This window comes from Grus americana, chromosome 2, assembly GCF_028858705.1.
Source record: "Grus americana isolate bGruAme1 chromosome 2, bGruAme1.mat, whole genome shotgun sequence".
In the NCBI taxonomy this organism is placed as follows: domain Eukaryota; kingdom Metazoa; phylum Chordata; class Aves; order Gruiformes; family Gruidae; genus Grus; species Grus americana.
In genome coordinates this window covers 157,153,806-157,168,922 of record NC_072853.1, presented here as the reverse complement: position 1 = coordinate 157,168,922, position 15,117 = coordinate 157,153,806, and the positions used below count along the sequence as shown (strand labels likewise).

General features: G+C 36.6%; 1 protein-coding gene across 4 annotated transcripts in view; it reads left to right on the top strand.

Annotated features, from left to right (window-relative positions):
* WDR37 (WD repeat domain 37) overlaps window positions 1-15,117 on the top strand; it is a 55,658-nt gene that overhangs the window by 17,233 nt on the left and 23,308 nt on the right. For all 4 annotated transcript variants that reach the window (XM_054815509.1, XM_054815507.1, XM_054815508.1 and 1 more), the window contains 6 exons: window positions 2,310-2,406; window positions 4,992-5,087; window positions 5,252-5,316; window positions 10,233-10,368; window positions 11,763-11,834; window positions 13,948-13,992. In XM_054815509.1, the coding sequence (XP_054671484.1) occupies window positions 2,310-2,406; window positions 4,992-5,087; window positions 5,252-5,316; window positions 10,233-10,368; window positions 11,763-11,834; window positions 13,948-13,992 (511 nt within the window). The remainder of the gene's footprint in view (window positions 1-2,309; window positions 2,407-4,991; window positions 5,088-5,251; window positions 5,317-10,232; window positions 10,369-11,762; window positions 11,835-13,947; window positions 13,993-15,117) is intronic.

Below are 15,117 nucleotides of genomic sequence, written 5' to 3'. Positions count from 1 at the left end.
TAATTCTTCTAATTTCAGTGTTTTTCTTAATAGTGTTTCATTTGTATAGTATTCTTGTTTAATTAATTTAGTTTCAGGTTGGTTTTAATGGGTATCTGTTTCACATTCTGGTTGACTACGAATGCATGAAAAATAAACTGTGTCAAGGGAGAGGCAGATTAAGATGCAGGAAGAAATATCCGGGGGGCGCATAAGGAGCATAGTACCACTTCTTTCAGCACAGCGCCTGTTTCAGCACACTGCCACAGCTTAAAGTAGCTGTGAAACTGGTGTAAAACTGAATTATGCACAAAGCAGATGTGTTCTGTGTCATGGCTATTAGTGGTTTCTCTTGCTCTTCTCTTTAAAATTGATGTTCAGAAATAAGTTATAAAATCGGGATCATGATAGGCTTTTCTAATTGTTTCTGCAGACAATCATCTTGATTGTATGAACCAAAATGTGAGTGAGAGAAAATTCTGGCTGTTTAGGTGCTGACTTGGTGGAAGGCGCATGCTGCCCTCTGATGGCTGGTATGCACATGCTGCTTCCTAGTTCAGGCAGTTTATAGGAATGGAACAATTTCTTTTGGTTTGGGTTGCTGGAACACTTAAGAACAAAACAGGTTACAGTCATCTTTAAACTTGCATTGAACAATGGAGCTCACTTGATTTTGAGTGGTGTCCTGTACTAACATTTGTAGTCCTATTCTAGTAATGCTTCTTCTGTACTTCTGGACCTGAAATAGCAGTTTGTCCTGTGGCAGAAGCTGACTCAGTTTTCTTTTTTTGCTCATAGTTGATGATTTCAAGATTTTGAAATTACATACTTTTGCTTTGTTTAAAAAAAGTAGATGGTGCCGATAGGCACGTTCCCTGTATATTTGATGGACAAACATTGATATGTTTATGATATGGTATACATGATACCATATTTATTTCACTTTGAAATTCAGTAACTTGTTTCCTTGCAGAGATATTTCTCAGTTTTTGAATAAAGCTGCGTTATTTACAGGTTTATCCAGTAATAAGATGTCTTACTGAATTCTGAGATGACCAGTTAGATATGCTACAAAGGAGTAGTTGAGCTTTTTCCTTGTTAGGTAAGGCTTAGTTAAGTGGAAACTTCTTTTATAAAAAGTTTATACCTGGCTACCTAGATAAATAATAAGTGTAGTAAGCCAACGTACATAATGTGGTCCACCCGCAACTGAAGAATAGAATAGGTTTAGTAGAATTTATTTACGTAGTGAGCAAGGATAGTTCATCATTTCATCTGTACTTATAGTGGATTAAGTGATTATAGTTATTAGACTAATGACTGTATTTTCTCCTTTATAATGTGCCATTTTTTAGTAGCATGCTGTGCTTTAAATTTTAAGATGTTTGTTCGTGCTAGGTTCTCAATGTACTGCAGTCAGTTGTCTTCTGCTTTACTTGCTGTCTGCTCAACAGTGTTTGATAACAGAATCATTGATATACTGAGAACCTTGACTCCCAGCAGAAATCACTACTAACTTGTCTTCAATATGCTATGCATTTGTTCAGGGAAAATATGGTGCTGATCTCTGTTTTATAGGCAGATTAATAAAATTTAAATAACTTGCCAACAGAAACTTGTGATCAAGTTGTGTATTGAGCTCATACTGATTCTGGGTTAGTAGTTTTATTACATACTTGGTTTTGTGCCTCGGAATTGGTATGTTGATTATGCTGAAGAAAAAGATCAGCCCTCCTCTGTGAATTTGGTTCAAAATACTTTCTGTGAAGAGGAGATGCTTGAATAGTATCTGGGGAGGGAAGGATTAGAAATTGCAATTTCCTTCAGACTTAGTTGTGGTTAGTGACAAATGTAGGTAGGTGTTAAAAATATGTTTAGAAAGTTAGTTTGTCTCAAGCTTTGGTAATAAGATGCTTTGTGATGACAACTTCCTAATCTAATGCATAGTCAACTTCTGAATTACTTTGTCAACCAAAGGTATTCGTTCTTCTTGAACTGGAAGCACCTTGACATTATATTATATTTTTATCCACCTTTTTTCTTTAATGAGTTGTACATTTATCTTAGTTTTATAATTTATCTCTAGTAAAAACAAACAAAAAAAGAAACCCCACAGGTGATTTGAATTCTGTCCCTTGAAAGAGAAAGCATATGAAAATGAATAATTTCATGATGCACAGGGGGTTTTGTTTTGTGTTCTACACTAGTAGTAGTTTTAATTTCCCTCCTTGGTGGGAGATACAGAACTGTTAAAATCAGTTTAAGATTGAAGGGTAACTACATAAAACATATATAAAGAAAATTATAAACCCTAATATTTTGCCTTCTAGGATTCTAAACTACCATCTTCTGTCCGGAATACACTCCTTGAACTTTTTGGACAAATAGAACGGGAGTTTGAAAACCTGTATATTGAAAATTTGGAATGTGAGTATTTTCTTCCCAGCAACTTATGAATTGTTTGGATTTAGGATATAGTAGCACTGATTGAGACACTTACCTTGGATACTGTAGTGTAATTACCATAGCTTTTCTGTGAGGAGTTTAAGAATTGTTTTGAAGTTGTAGCCAAAGATGGGGTTTATACCTTTTCAGAAAAATCACTTTCTTAGCTCTTTGACACAGGTAGTAAGAACTGATGTGTATCATCCTCTTTGACTCTCTGGCAAAGTGAGTGAAGTGACTGTCTCCTTGTCACTGTAGGCTCTGGTATAAAACATGTTAATCTGGCAGTAACTCCCTTCAGCCATTGACGGTTGTAGATTTGTTGTATATTTACAGGCTTAATTTTAGTGACGTAATATTAGTAAAAATTGGAAAAGTGTCTTGAAAAAGTGTAAAATGTGGTGGTTTTGATCATACTACTTAGTACATTGCATAACCAGCACCTGCAACTGTTCATGAATTTTGAAGTTGAGTGCTCGGATAAAAACTCCAGACGTATCTGCAAAAAATGTTACCTGTTTAATGACAGTGCAGTTGTATGGTAATGTAGTCCAAGTGATCCAAGGTGATGTAAGAGGATCAAAAGTAATTCAGGCAGTCAGTAAAGCCTCAGTTCAATTTTCCTTGCTGGATTTTGCAAGCTGTGTTGCATGGCTTGGCTTCCGAATTGTGGAATCTGTCTGATTTGGCTCCAAGTAAAATTTTTTTCCCCACACCTAATCTGTTCCCACAGTTAAACCAAACACTCATATTAAAAAACAAAAAAACCAGCACAACAACCCCCCCCCCCCCCCCCCGCAAACCCACCAACCCCCACCCCCACCCCCCCCAAACCAGCAAAACCCAACATTCTTGCGTTCTTTTTGAAAATGTGCTGGCTTTGTATTCTCTTAAAACCTGAGATTGTGTTGGTTAAAGGCTATCATCAACACTACACATTTTTTTTAGTGACAATTTGCACAGTTGAGTTCTCAGCCTCCTGCTGAGAAGTTGGCTGGTAGCAAGGAAAGTGGGGATTCTCCCCACCTGCCCCAACTTCAGAAATGTTTGTCAGAAAACAAGTGGTGAATTTGTACCCTCCAGAGTATGATTACTTTCCTTCCATTCCATTTCTGTTTATTCTGCATCTTCTTGCTTCACCTCACAGTTCTAGGTCACTCCTGGCCTTTGTGATCTCTTTCCACCTCCCTGACAGTTTCTAAATTTTTCTCTTCTGATGCCCAGTCTGTTATTTTTGTTCTTGGTCCAATTCCTGCATTAAGTGTACATAGAGAATCTCAGATTTTTCCTCCCTGGCTTTTCATACACTCTCTTTCCCTTGTTACAACTTATTTCTAGTTTCTTCCCTTATCCCTTCCAGGCTTCAGTCGTAATCCTCTTGGGCAATTCTTGGATCTGCCTAGCTGTTTGTTTTAGTCATCTGTTAGTACAAGCCTGTCTCTTTGTTTACTTCTCTTTCATATTGTCTGTGTTTTATAAAAGTTTATGTGACTGGGAACACAGGAAAGAGAATCTGACTTTGCTCTTTCAAGCACTTGGATGTGGTATAGAAGTGTATACTGACTTTTCCAGTGCTTAGAACTGAGATTTCAGTGAATTTCTCAGAAATGGCAAGAATCATACTCCTGATGGGTCATGTTTTCCCACATTTCAAAACCTGTGAGTGAATGACTTTTTTTAAAGAAATTCTAAGAATTTATGGAAAGACGGACCTAGACTTATTCTCAACAACAGTGAAAAACTGCTTGGTTAAAGCCTCTCAATAAGATTCACCTGAGGAGAACGCTTAGAGAGTATAAAAACTATAAGCCACTGAAAATGTTCTTTATAAAATGAAGTTGAGCAACTTTAAACCAGCCCAGCTGGTGGAAGTAATTTATGAGTGCCTGATTTGTTTTAGCTATGCCATCACTATGTCTTGTCTTGAAATGGCACTGGTGAGAATTATAAATAATTGACAGAAAAGCATACTCTTGTTACAAATACATGATTTATTTTGATCGTATTTAGTGTTTCTAAAACACTTGATTGGAAAATGTATGTCATTCTACGTTTTTAATGTATTTCAAAATACAAAAATGTACATTTGCTGCACCACCTTTCTTACTGAAACTCTAACAGTAGACATGCATTCAGGGTAAAATACTATGTCATGATTAATAAAATGTTTGCCAAGAAATGGCATACTAATTTGGTGTCTGAAAATTTTACGATGTTGCAAGTTTTCTGTCTTCTGTTGGATTTAATTCAATACAGGTGTGCCATGTATTTCACAGAAGCTGTTTTGTTAATCCTTAGCCACATTTATTAGTAAAAGTAACAGTAATTAGAAGCCACTTAGACTTTCCTTGGAATCTGGGTCAAGGTTGATCTCTGGAAAATTCAGCATGAATCTTGGTTTATGTCTTGGTGAGACCTGCTTTTATAAAAATCACAGTTGATCTCTTTTCCTGTCCTTAGCATAAAATAGATTACTTACTAACCATAACAATTCTTAAATAGTATGTTAACAATCTTATCAATGATACCCAATTTTTTGTATTAATGTGAATTTTTGTTATTGTTAGTACGTAGAGAGATTGATACACTGAACGAGCGTTTAGCAGCTGAAGGACAGACAATTGATGGAGCTGAACTGAGCAAAGGACAACTGAAAACAAAAGGTAAGAGAACCACAAAGAATCCTAAACTAGTATTTTTGAATTTACTTTTTGTGTACTTTGCTGGCCAAAACTTAGACTCTTATTGAAGGGAATTGATGCCAGTTACTTATTTGTGTAAGCTAATGCTGTATTTGAAATATCTTCCTTTAAATTTGTCTCAACAGCCAGTCATAGTACCAGTCAGCTTTCTCAGAAATTAAAGACAACTTACAAGGCATCTACTAGCAAGGTATGAGACAAATTAAATCTCTACTCATCAATGTGTACTAACATGACTGTCTTTAAGTTGCAAATTGTGGTTTCTTTAAGCTGAGCAGTGCTGCTCTTTGAGTAAACCTGCCTCATGAGGAACAGTATCTTTACCTTGGATTCATCAATTACCCATTAAACCACACTGTATTACTTTTTGACAATAATTGCTCATATTTTTAAAAGAATAAATGTTGGAGAGGAGGGAGTGTGTGTGCTCACATGTATGTGGGATACTCTTGTAAAGAGAACTGAGGGAAATGGAGAACTTAATAGATAGTGAATTTCTGAATAAAGATTTGAGTACTGCAGTTGAAATGGGGATTTCAGTAGGCATCTATATGTGTACTATTATAGGGTTTTGTGGGGTTTTAAAATTATTTTTTTAGGTATGATACTAGAATGGTTTGTTTCCTTTGCATTGCAAACCTTGCAAATTAGTAGCTTTTTTTTGCTTAGTCTCTTGGCACGGTTACCCTTTCTGATGTGTTTTATTTTGCACATCTGCATCTGTCTGGTATTTTGGTTTTCCTCTTTCTCTCCCCTTTTTCAACTTTCATAGAGAGTTTACTTGTTGCTCTTCTTGCCTTATCTTAGGGTCATTTCATGATACATTATTAAGGGTAAATGAAATGTGAGGAAACCACAGTGAGATCTGGTACGTGAACCAACTGTATAAGAAGCTCTGTGCTGACCTGTATTGCAGGCTAATCTGTGGTTATGGAATGACTGTAGGTGTCTTGGAAATACCATCTGTAAAGTAAGAGTAATAGTAGTGTGGTGAAATCCATTTTAAGTTAGTGTGGTTTATTTGGTCTTCTTTTTATGTTTCTCAAACTTCCTTTTTTATTCTTGCCAATCTGATGCATAGAGGTGCCTCTTCCTTTTTCTTAAGAGTTAATGACTTATGAATTTTTTAATGAGGACACTTGAATAGGGACAATGTGATATTAATAGGAACAATATAGTATTAGTACAGCTGCTTCATAGTTATGAATTAGTACTTTCTCTAGCGTAGTGGTTTTTTTTTTGTTTTGGGTGGTTTGGGTTTTGTGGGGTTTTTTGTGGTTTGTTTTTTTTTTTTTAAGGGCTGGTGTTAAATGCTTGTCGTCTTTTACTTGCTTGCAATGTAGCGCTCGCATTCTTTCCCAGGCAGGGCAGGTGGACCTCGCAACTTCACCGTGGGAAGCGGGGAAGTATGGGGTGGAGACTCCTGGGTAACTGCTTTGCTTATGGGTATTCTGATGTGCATGCACAGCAAAGTAGTTGTGAATAGTGGAACATGAAGAATTGAGTACCTTATTATAGCCATCCAACATATCTATTATATCAATTGATAAGCAACAGATGTTTGAGTGTGCTGATATTTCTTTCCACAACTTTGAATCAGAGTTTACTGGGGGGGTAGAGAGGAGACCTGAGAGGAATGATAAAGTTGAGAGCATCTCTTTCCAGTGTGTTCTTTGAAACCTTTCTGTACTTCATGGGAGTGGCTTTATTTTGACCGCTTCTTCCTTCTTGCACAGAAGAGTCAAAACTGCAACCTTTTGTCTCTTGACCCACAAAGAGACCGTAGCCAAAAGTCAGGAAAGACTCTAAGTTTCTAACAAACTGTGATCTTTCTGTCTGTATCCTGACTGGATGCAGTTAGAGTTCCCTAATATACCGTCTGAGAAAATTTCATTTGAAGGGTTTTAAGAGTTCAAAAGCTTTGAAATTCTTATGTCTATATTTATGAGCATTGAATGAACAATGTTTACCAAAAATGGATTGTGTTCCAAACTCAGTGGGGTACTGGATTGTGACTTGTCTCTTCAGCCCATCCTTTATACTGTTACTGTATGCCTAATTGAAAACTTGTCAGAAGTCTTTTATTTTTTTTTTCCCTGTGGGTAATGAGAAGAGACTTAAGTTTTACAAACCAATTGTTTTGTGTAATTGCACACGATTACATTTTTATGATTGCCAACCACCAAAGAGTTTAGGCTTGTTCTGAAAAGAGATTTCAATATTTGTTTGTTCTAATGAGAAAGCTGACCCTTGACTGCTTTAACAATGGTAAAACATGCTAAGGCTAAAGCAATCTGTTCATTTTCTTGGGGAAAATGCTGAGGGAAATATGCTTAATTCAAGTCTTTCATAGAAAATTCCCATACCTGGATACTTTTCATCCCTTAGCTGAGATAGGAGTCTGAATATTAAGTTGACAAAACTCATTTCAGGAAAGGATGCTTTTAGCACCAGGGGTTATCCACCAGTGCCCAAATCCTGTAGAGATAGAGTAGATTTAGCACTTGGTACTCTAAAAATGATTTTTTTGTATATGTTAAGGGACAAGATCTTGTAATTTAACTGTAGTTGTTTGTAGATGCGGGAATTGCTATGTGAAATTCGTGTTTTGATGTTAACAAGATGTTACTGCTGATGTTAACAACCCCTGGCTATGACAGTTGTTAAGACATCAGGAAAATATTAACAGTTTATGCAGAATCCTAAAATAAACTGAAATGATATAACTTGCTCCGTTATAAACTAAATTCCAGGATCTCTTGATTCTTTTGCATCAGGAAAAAGACTCTTAAAGGCAGGTATTTGTTCACCCAGCAGTTGAAGGGAATAAAACTTTTTTGGAAGATGTAGTTTTTGACCTCACTGCTTAATGTTACTCCGCAGGAAATTTCGTTTAACTGTCACAGTGTATAATGCTGCCTGAGTTGACCAAGTTTTCATTCTTATTTCTAGTGTGTCCTGTTACAGAGTGTTTCAATTTGTTTGCCATGCAGTTGTTTCAATTTGTATTGTTTTCAATTGTTTGTATGGTAAACAATTGTTTCCTTATTAACAAATCTCTGTGAAAGGAGGTACATGAAACTGTATGGATTTAAGAAAGAGGATGGGCAAAGCTGAAACACACTCAAGATATGATTGCCCACTTACTGCGTTTGTATATGACAATCTGAGAACTGCTGAAGTTATTTTAAGAGCTTACTGCAGTGCGGAGGCCTCTTTTTAGCAAGTCGCATGCTATTTTCTTTCCTTTCTTGGAAAACTGTTTATGTATGGTTAAGAAACCAAGAAGTAATCCAGGTACTATCTAGTTTATCCATTTACTGGTATGTCAAGTGAGGTACAGCAAAAAAGAAAAAAAAAAGATATGTATTAAATAAATATCTGTATCTGGATATTTAGTGTTAGATAGTGTTCTTGAACTCTTGTTTTCCATGTGTTTATTCAAGACTGCTAATACTCCAAATGGAGTTTTACAGCCTTGCCATTAAATGATCAATGAAACCACTGTCCAGCAGTTTTGGAAAATCTGTGCTTGTTAATGAGTAGGAGATAGTTTCTCTTAGAAAACTTTTGCATGAGGATTTGACTCAACATTAGAAAGACAGAATGCAGGCATAGTATGAGTGTCAGGTTGAGTGTTGAAAAATTTAAAGTTCGGAATTTGAGCTGAGTGCTATGGTAGTCCTTAACTGTTTACTTAGTTCTGTTTTTCCACTTCTCATGCATGATGCTATTTAGTTTAAGGACTGTATTCATTGTAAAAGTTGCATCTGTAGCATTATATTCAAGGCTTATGAAACTCTGCAGTATGGTTGAACTAATAATCTTTACCATTAACCCATTTTCTTTTCAATGCATCCTTAATGATTGTTCCTTCTGCTGTAAAAATGAAATGCATATTAGCTGTTAATTTGTAATTCAGATAGGGTATTATAATTTTATCATTGCAAAGTTGACATGCTCGGGATTTGGAATGCTCTTGCAGATATTTTTTAACTTTTAAAAACCTTTATGGAAGTAATTTGTTTTAATGACATCCTTAGGACCTTCTTTTTTGATACCAAAAACTAATGGGATTTTAACCACAGTTTATTGTATCTGAAATGTAGACTTAATTTTCTAAGTTTTACTAAGCTGTAGATGAATCTCAGGGTGATGAGTGTTGAAGCGTTTAAAGGTTTTGACTTAGTCAGATAGGTACCTGCCCATAATTGCATGCAGAGGAAAACATGGATAAATGGAAGTTGTCTTTTTGTTTTAGTTTTAACAAAGCTTTTCAGATAGTCTTTCTCAAAGAACAGTTATGAGCTTCAAGACTTGTGGGGTAAAAATAGGGTATTTTTAACAGTGGTTTTGCTTTTTGAAGTAATCTTTCATCACTCTTGATTTCAGTTGTCTCTGGAAACATTCCAGCAAGACAGACTTTTTTTTTTTTAATACTGCACTCCCCTTTTATCCGAAAAGGCAGACTTTCTGCAGTTAGGTTCCTTTCTGTAGATACTGTTTTCAGCGTTCCTGTACTATAGCGCCTTGCAGTTTTACCATTTTTGCTGGACTTTTTTATTTGGTATTACTTACACACATACTAATTTGTATTTAATGAGTCTTATCTATTTTTAAAGTGTTTAAAATGGGAACATTTTAGATGGGAAAGGTTCTGGATTTTACTAGAATTATGTAGTAAGTACATTTTTTCAAAGACCTTATTCTGGATAGCATGGATCGTCTAAGTTATCAGATATACTGGTTTGGGTATAGGCAAGGAAAGTTTTGAGGGTTTTTTTTTTAATTATAATCCTTTACCCAAACTGAATGGGAATTGCATACTGCATTTGTGCAATCATTACTCCAGTGAGATTGCATTATTGTAGTACAGAATAGTTTATCTTGCATTCTGTGAGAAGAGGGATGTTATAAAAAAAGAAAAAAAAAAGACGTATGTTTGCATTCAAACTCACTTCCCTACCATCAAATACCAAATTTTTGACAATAGTGAACTGTCAGAACACTGAAGGATTGTTATGAAAAAGTATCTATTTGTATTCGTGAGATAATTAATCTTGGGTCAATGTGGAAAAAAATATGTTGGTCTTTCTGCTATTTCAGATTGTATCCAGTTTTAAAACTACAACATCAAGGGCAATCTGTCAACTGGTAAAGGAATATGTTGGCCACAGGGATGGTATTTGGGATGTCAGTGTCGCGAAAACTCAACCAGTGGTGTTGGGAACTGCATCTGCTGGTAAAGTTTTGTGTTGCTTGAATCTTTAGAAAATTCTGGTTTAGTGCCTAAGCTAGAGCAAATGTAGATCAAAAGTGTATGGAAATACTTGGCTCTGTACTGAAAGAGTTGATTTAGAGAAGTTCAGTAGCTGAAAGTTTATGAAATTGCAGTTTCCTTGAAATGGCATTTAACCTTTAGAAGGTTCAGGCATCCTTGTTGATCTGGCACGTTTTAGAAAGGTAACTTCCATGCGGGTCAACTCTAGCCTGTCAGATGTGTAAGTGAGAGGGTTGCTTGCCTGGAGAGGTCTCTCACGCAGAATACTATACTGTTGTGTACAGAGATCCCAGCAGACTTTCTTCTGTAGTATTATTTAGCCTTCGTTTTATAGAAGCTGTGGACTTAGTCATAGTTTGCATATTCTTGTATTCTCACATTCGTCTGGCTTTTGCTTAAGGGTCTAGGGGCAGTCAAAAATCTTAATTTTTAGATCTTATGTAGCTTACTAGATTCCTTCCTCTCTACTTAAGAGAGGGAACAGGTACTAATGAATAAGTCACTGAATCTACTATGATCCAAAAATCAATCTAGAGTCTTGTGTGGATTTGGAAAATTATTAGGGAACTAAGCCATAACCAGTTATAAATGGTCACTTTGAAGTAACACTCATTTGAAACTGGAACAGAATCTGAAAACACTTACTGGACATAAATATTATGGACCAGAAACCTCTGCTTCCTAAACTGAACTGTTACTATTTTTGTGTGTCCACTAAGGGACACATTTTGTCTTGGTGTGGGACATATTGTCTTTGTCCTGATTTAACTTGGAAACAACCATTCTCTGATTCAGCATTAAGGTTCTCCCCACTTACAAATACTTACGTTAATTATTTATTTTTGGGTGTGGCAGGGTAAAGGTTTGGCATTGGGAGTGATTTCCTTTTTAAGTAAGTTCTTGTAGGGCTTTGCAGTAACCTACATGCATTTAGGACTTCCATGCAGGAAGTAAATAGTTTGTGCATAGAACTTGTAGTGACTCCTGATTTTTTCACCACTGAATGCTTTCTGTGTTCTTTCTGAATCTCACAATACACAGTTGGAGCATTATACATAAGTATATAGCAGAGAGAAAATATCAAAAGTAGAATTTGCCTTTCAGTACTTACTGCAAATCAATCCAATTGAGAGAGCACCTTCACTTTTTTTTTTGAGAAATGTGTACTAAATTATAATGATAGCAAGCTTTTATATTTTATAGATAAGGTAATAATCAAGAGGAATTGAACTTTTCTACATTTGAGGTCTATTTCACATGGTATGCTTTATATTCAAAGGTAACTTGTTGAATTGGTTAAAAGTGAAAACCATAAATTTGTAACAATATTTACAGCTATCTTTTAATTTTTGTAGATCACACTGCTTTGCTGTGGAGCATAGAAACAGGGAAGTGCCTTGTCAAGTATGTAGGGCATGTTGGATCAGGTAAGATAAGGGTATGCTGTGAAAACTGGAAACAGTGTTTGGGAGGAGGAAATGTGTTTGGGACAACTACAGAAATGTTTATTGTTGCAAACTTGTAGGTTTGCCAACACCATTAACAAGTCAATTGTGAAGTGCCATTAATCTTCATAGAGAGAATATTTTGTACTATGATTCTTTCTGAGAGAGGCCTATTAAGACAGAGCTCTAAATGCTAAATGAATAAGTCCATATGAAGAAATTTACAGGCACAGTTATGACACTCAGAAGTTAAATGTCAGAACTCATTGAGATCTCATGAATGTGCAGAACAAGAGAAGCTTAAATAATCAGAAATGAGCTGTTTTGCAGGATCTGTGTTATATTTGGGATACAAGATACAGATTTGCACTTCTCTGCTTAATACATGATCCCATATATAATCTGTTGTGTAGTGTTAAAATCTTGTTTTGAAGACAATTAATTCAATATAGGCATTTGTCTTCCTCTCTACCAGAATGACTATTTCAGAAACAGTGGTTTTTAAACCCGTCCTTGGGTGGAGAGGTGCAATGTAGTAAATGCTTTTGATGTTAATCTTAATTTTTGGTGTCCAATTTGACAAGCACCTGATTAGCCCCCTTCTGTCTTATAACGGGTTAGAACATAAGGTTTTATAGACCAAAGGTGGAGAGCTTTAACTTGCTGTTGAGAGTTGAGCACTTTGAGTGATCATACCCTGGAGTGTAGAGTCATCCACCTAGAAAACAAGGAACAGAGTTATTGACCTGGTGTGTTTGGTTAAGTAACTCAGCTAGCACATCACATGAACTTTGTGGCAAAGATATAAATAGAATTAAGTTCTCCAGAGAGTGGTCAGCTGCTTCAACCATGAGTTCTACTTTTTTTCCTGCTATATGACTTCTAGTTCCTGCAGCACAAAGATCCTAAATAGATAGATGCATAGAAACAACAAGTAGCACTTTAATTTGTTCAGATATCTCAGGTTGCTTGCTGCGTGGAGAGGGTACCTTTAGTTGCCAGAAAGTCACGTTTAAAAACTCCAATCACTTGCATTTTCATGCCAATGGATTTTTTGGTGTTTTTTTTTTTAATTGCTATTTGGATAACCATGAAAATAATAAAAGCTCCAACCTGTATTTAAACAGTTATGTATAAATGCAGTAAAAAAAAAAAAGTATATACACTATAATTTATAAAAATTACATAAATTTATATGAATTATATTAAAAATCATGCATTTTTAATTTAGTAGAACTTTTTTACTTGTTTACGTTTGACAGTTGATTTGAAATGGAGCAAGGGTGTTGGGTGCTAGCAGTTTGTTCACACTGAACTAACTCAACAGTGCACCATTTGAGGAGTATCTTTTTAGATTCATTACACCACATTCTCCTGACAACATAAGCAGCTTATTTTACTTCTATGATGGATGGAAATGATTTCTAAGTTATTTCTTGAAGAACTGTTGAAGAGAAGCTTATGGATTTTGCAAATGAAAGTTCTTAGTAATGAAAAGTAATTGCACCTTATTCACTGCAATAAAAAATGAAGAGCAGCCTTGTAGACTGATAGAATTCTTGCATGATTATTTTAAAACTGTGCTGTTTTGATTACATATGGTTGCAGGATTGAAATCTAATTTGTATTGTTTGCATTAGGTTTTTAGGTATTTGTTCTTGCAATCTTGAGCAATAATCAGAAAGTTGATGGTTGTATATATAATAAATTCTCATTATTTTAGAAATAATGATGAATACTTAAATTCTCTTTATGGAAGTCCAGAGCATTACCTCCTGTCAGCTTACACATGATTATTTGAATGTGATTTGTTTATCCCCTATAACAAGAAACACTTGTACTAGATTGAGGAAATAACTTGTTAGAAAATACATATTGTTGTATACTCAACTATAGCTGCTTTCCTGGATACTACATAGGTTTATGTACTCAAATAAAATACCATTGTGCTTTATCTCACCTAAGAGATTGCTATACTACAAAAAAAATTATTTAAAACCGAAGACTACTTGATTTTTCAATGCTTTTAATGATAAAACACTGTGAAATAATTCTTTTAGTATACTAGCTTAAAACTTTCCTTTGTTTTACACAGTAAATTCCATAAAGTTTCATCCAACTGAGCAAGTGGCTCTTACAGGTATGTAAAGTTTTTCATATGATGAGTATGTTGGTCATGATGGAAAATTAAGTGTTGTTCACTAGCATCTTCTTGGTGGTAGCCCCTCTTCCTACTGCTTTGTCAGTATCCTTATTGATTGAATTATTTTTGCATTTTAAGGCTTGACAAATCAGAGCTAGATCTTTCCATCTGTGTTTGTCATATCATTGTCATTTGTGCTTATGTGCTCCAAAACAGACACTTAGAATCACACGTCAGCTGAATGTTCCTAAGTCTGTGGGGCCTGATAGGATTCATCCCAGGGTAGTGAAGGAGCTAGCAGATGTTATGGCAGGACCCCTCTCAATCAACCACCAAAGATCTTGAGAGTCTGGGGAGGCTCCTGCTGACTGGAAGCTAGCCAACGTTACTCCACTCTACAAGAAGGGTGTGAGGGAAGACCCAGGGAACTACAGACCTGTTAGCCTAACCTTACGTGTTGGGTTTGCGTGGCAAGGTTTTGGTAGCGGTGGGGGGCTACAGGGGTGGCTTCTGTGAGAAGCTGCTAGAAGCTCCCCCTGTGTCTGACAGAGCCAATGCCAGCCGGCTCTAAGACGGACCCACTGCTGGCCAAGGCCAAGCCAATCAGCGCCTCTGTGATAACGTATTTAAGAGGGAAAAAAAACAGTTAGAGAGAGCTTTTGCAGCCGGAGAGAGTGAGGAGATGTAAGAAACTCTGCAGACACCAAGGTCAGTGAAGAAGGAGGAGGAGGAGGTGCTCCACGCGCCAGAGCGAAGATCCCCCTGCAGCCCGTGGTGAAGACCATGGTGAAGCAGGCTGCCCCTTGCAGCCCATGGAGGAAGGATGAGGGGGTGTAGAGATTCCACCTGCAGCCTGTGGAGGACCCCACACCGGAGCAGGTGGAGGCACCCGAAGGAGGCTGTGGCTCGTGGGAAGCCTGTGCTGGAGCAAGCTCCTGGCAGAAGCTGTGACCCCATGGAGAGAGGAGCCCATGCCAGGGCAGGTTTGCTGGCAGGACTTGTGACCCCATGGAAGAGACCACGCTGGAGCGGTTCGTGAAGGACTGTAGCCCATGGGAGAGACTCACGTTGGAGAAGTTTGTGAAGGACTGTCTCCCGTGAGAGGGACTCCATGCTGGAGCA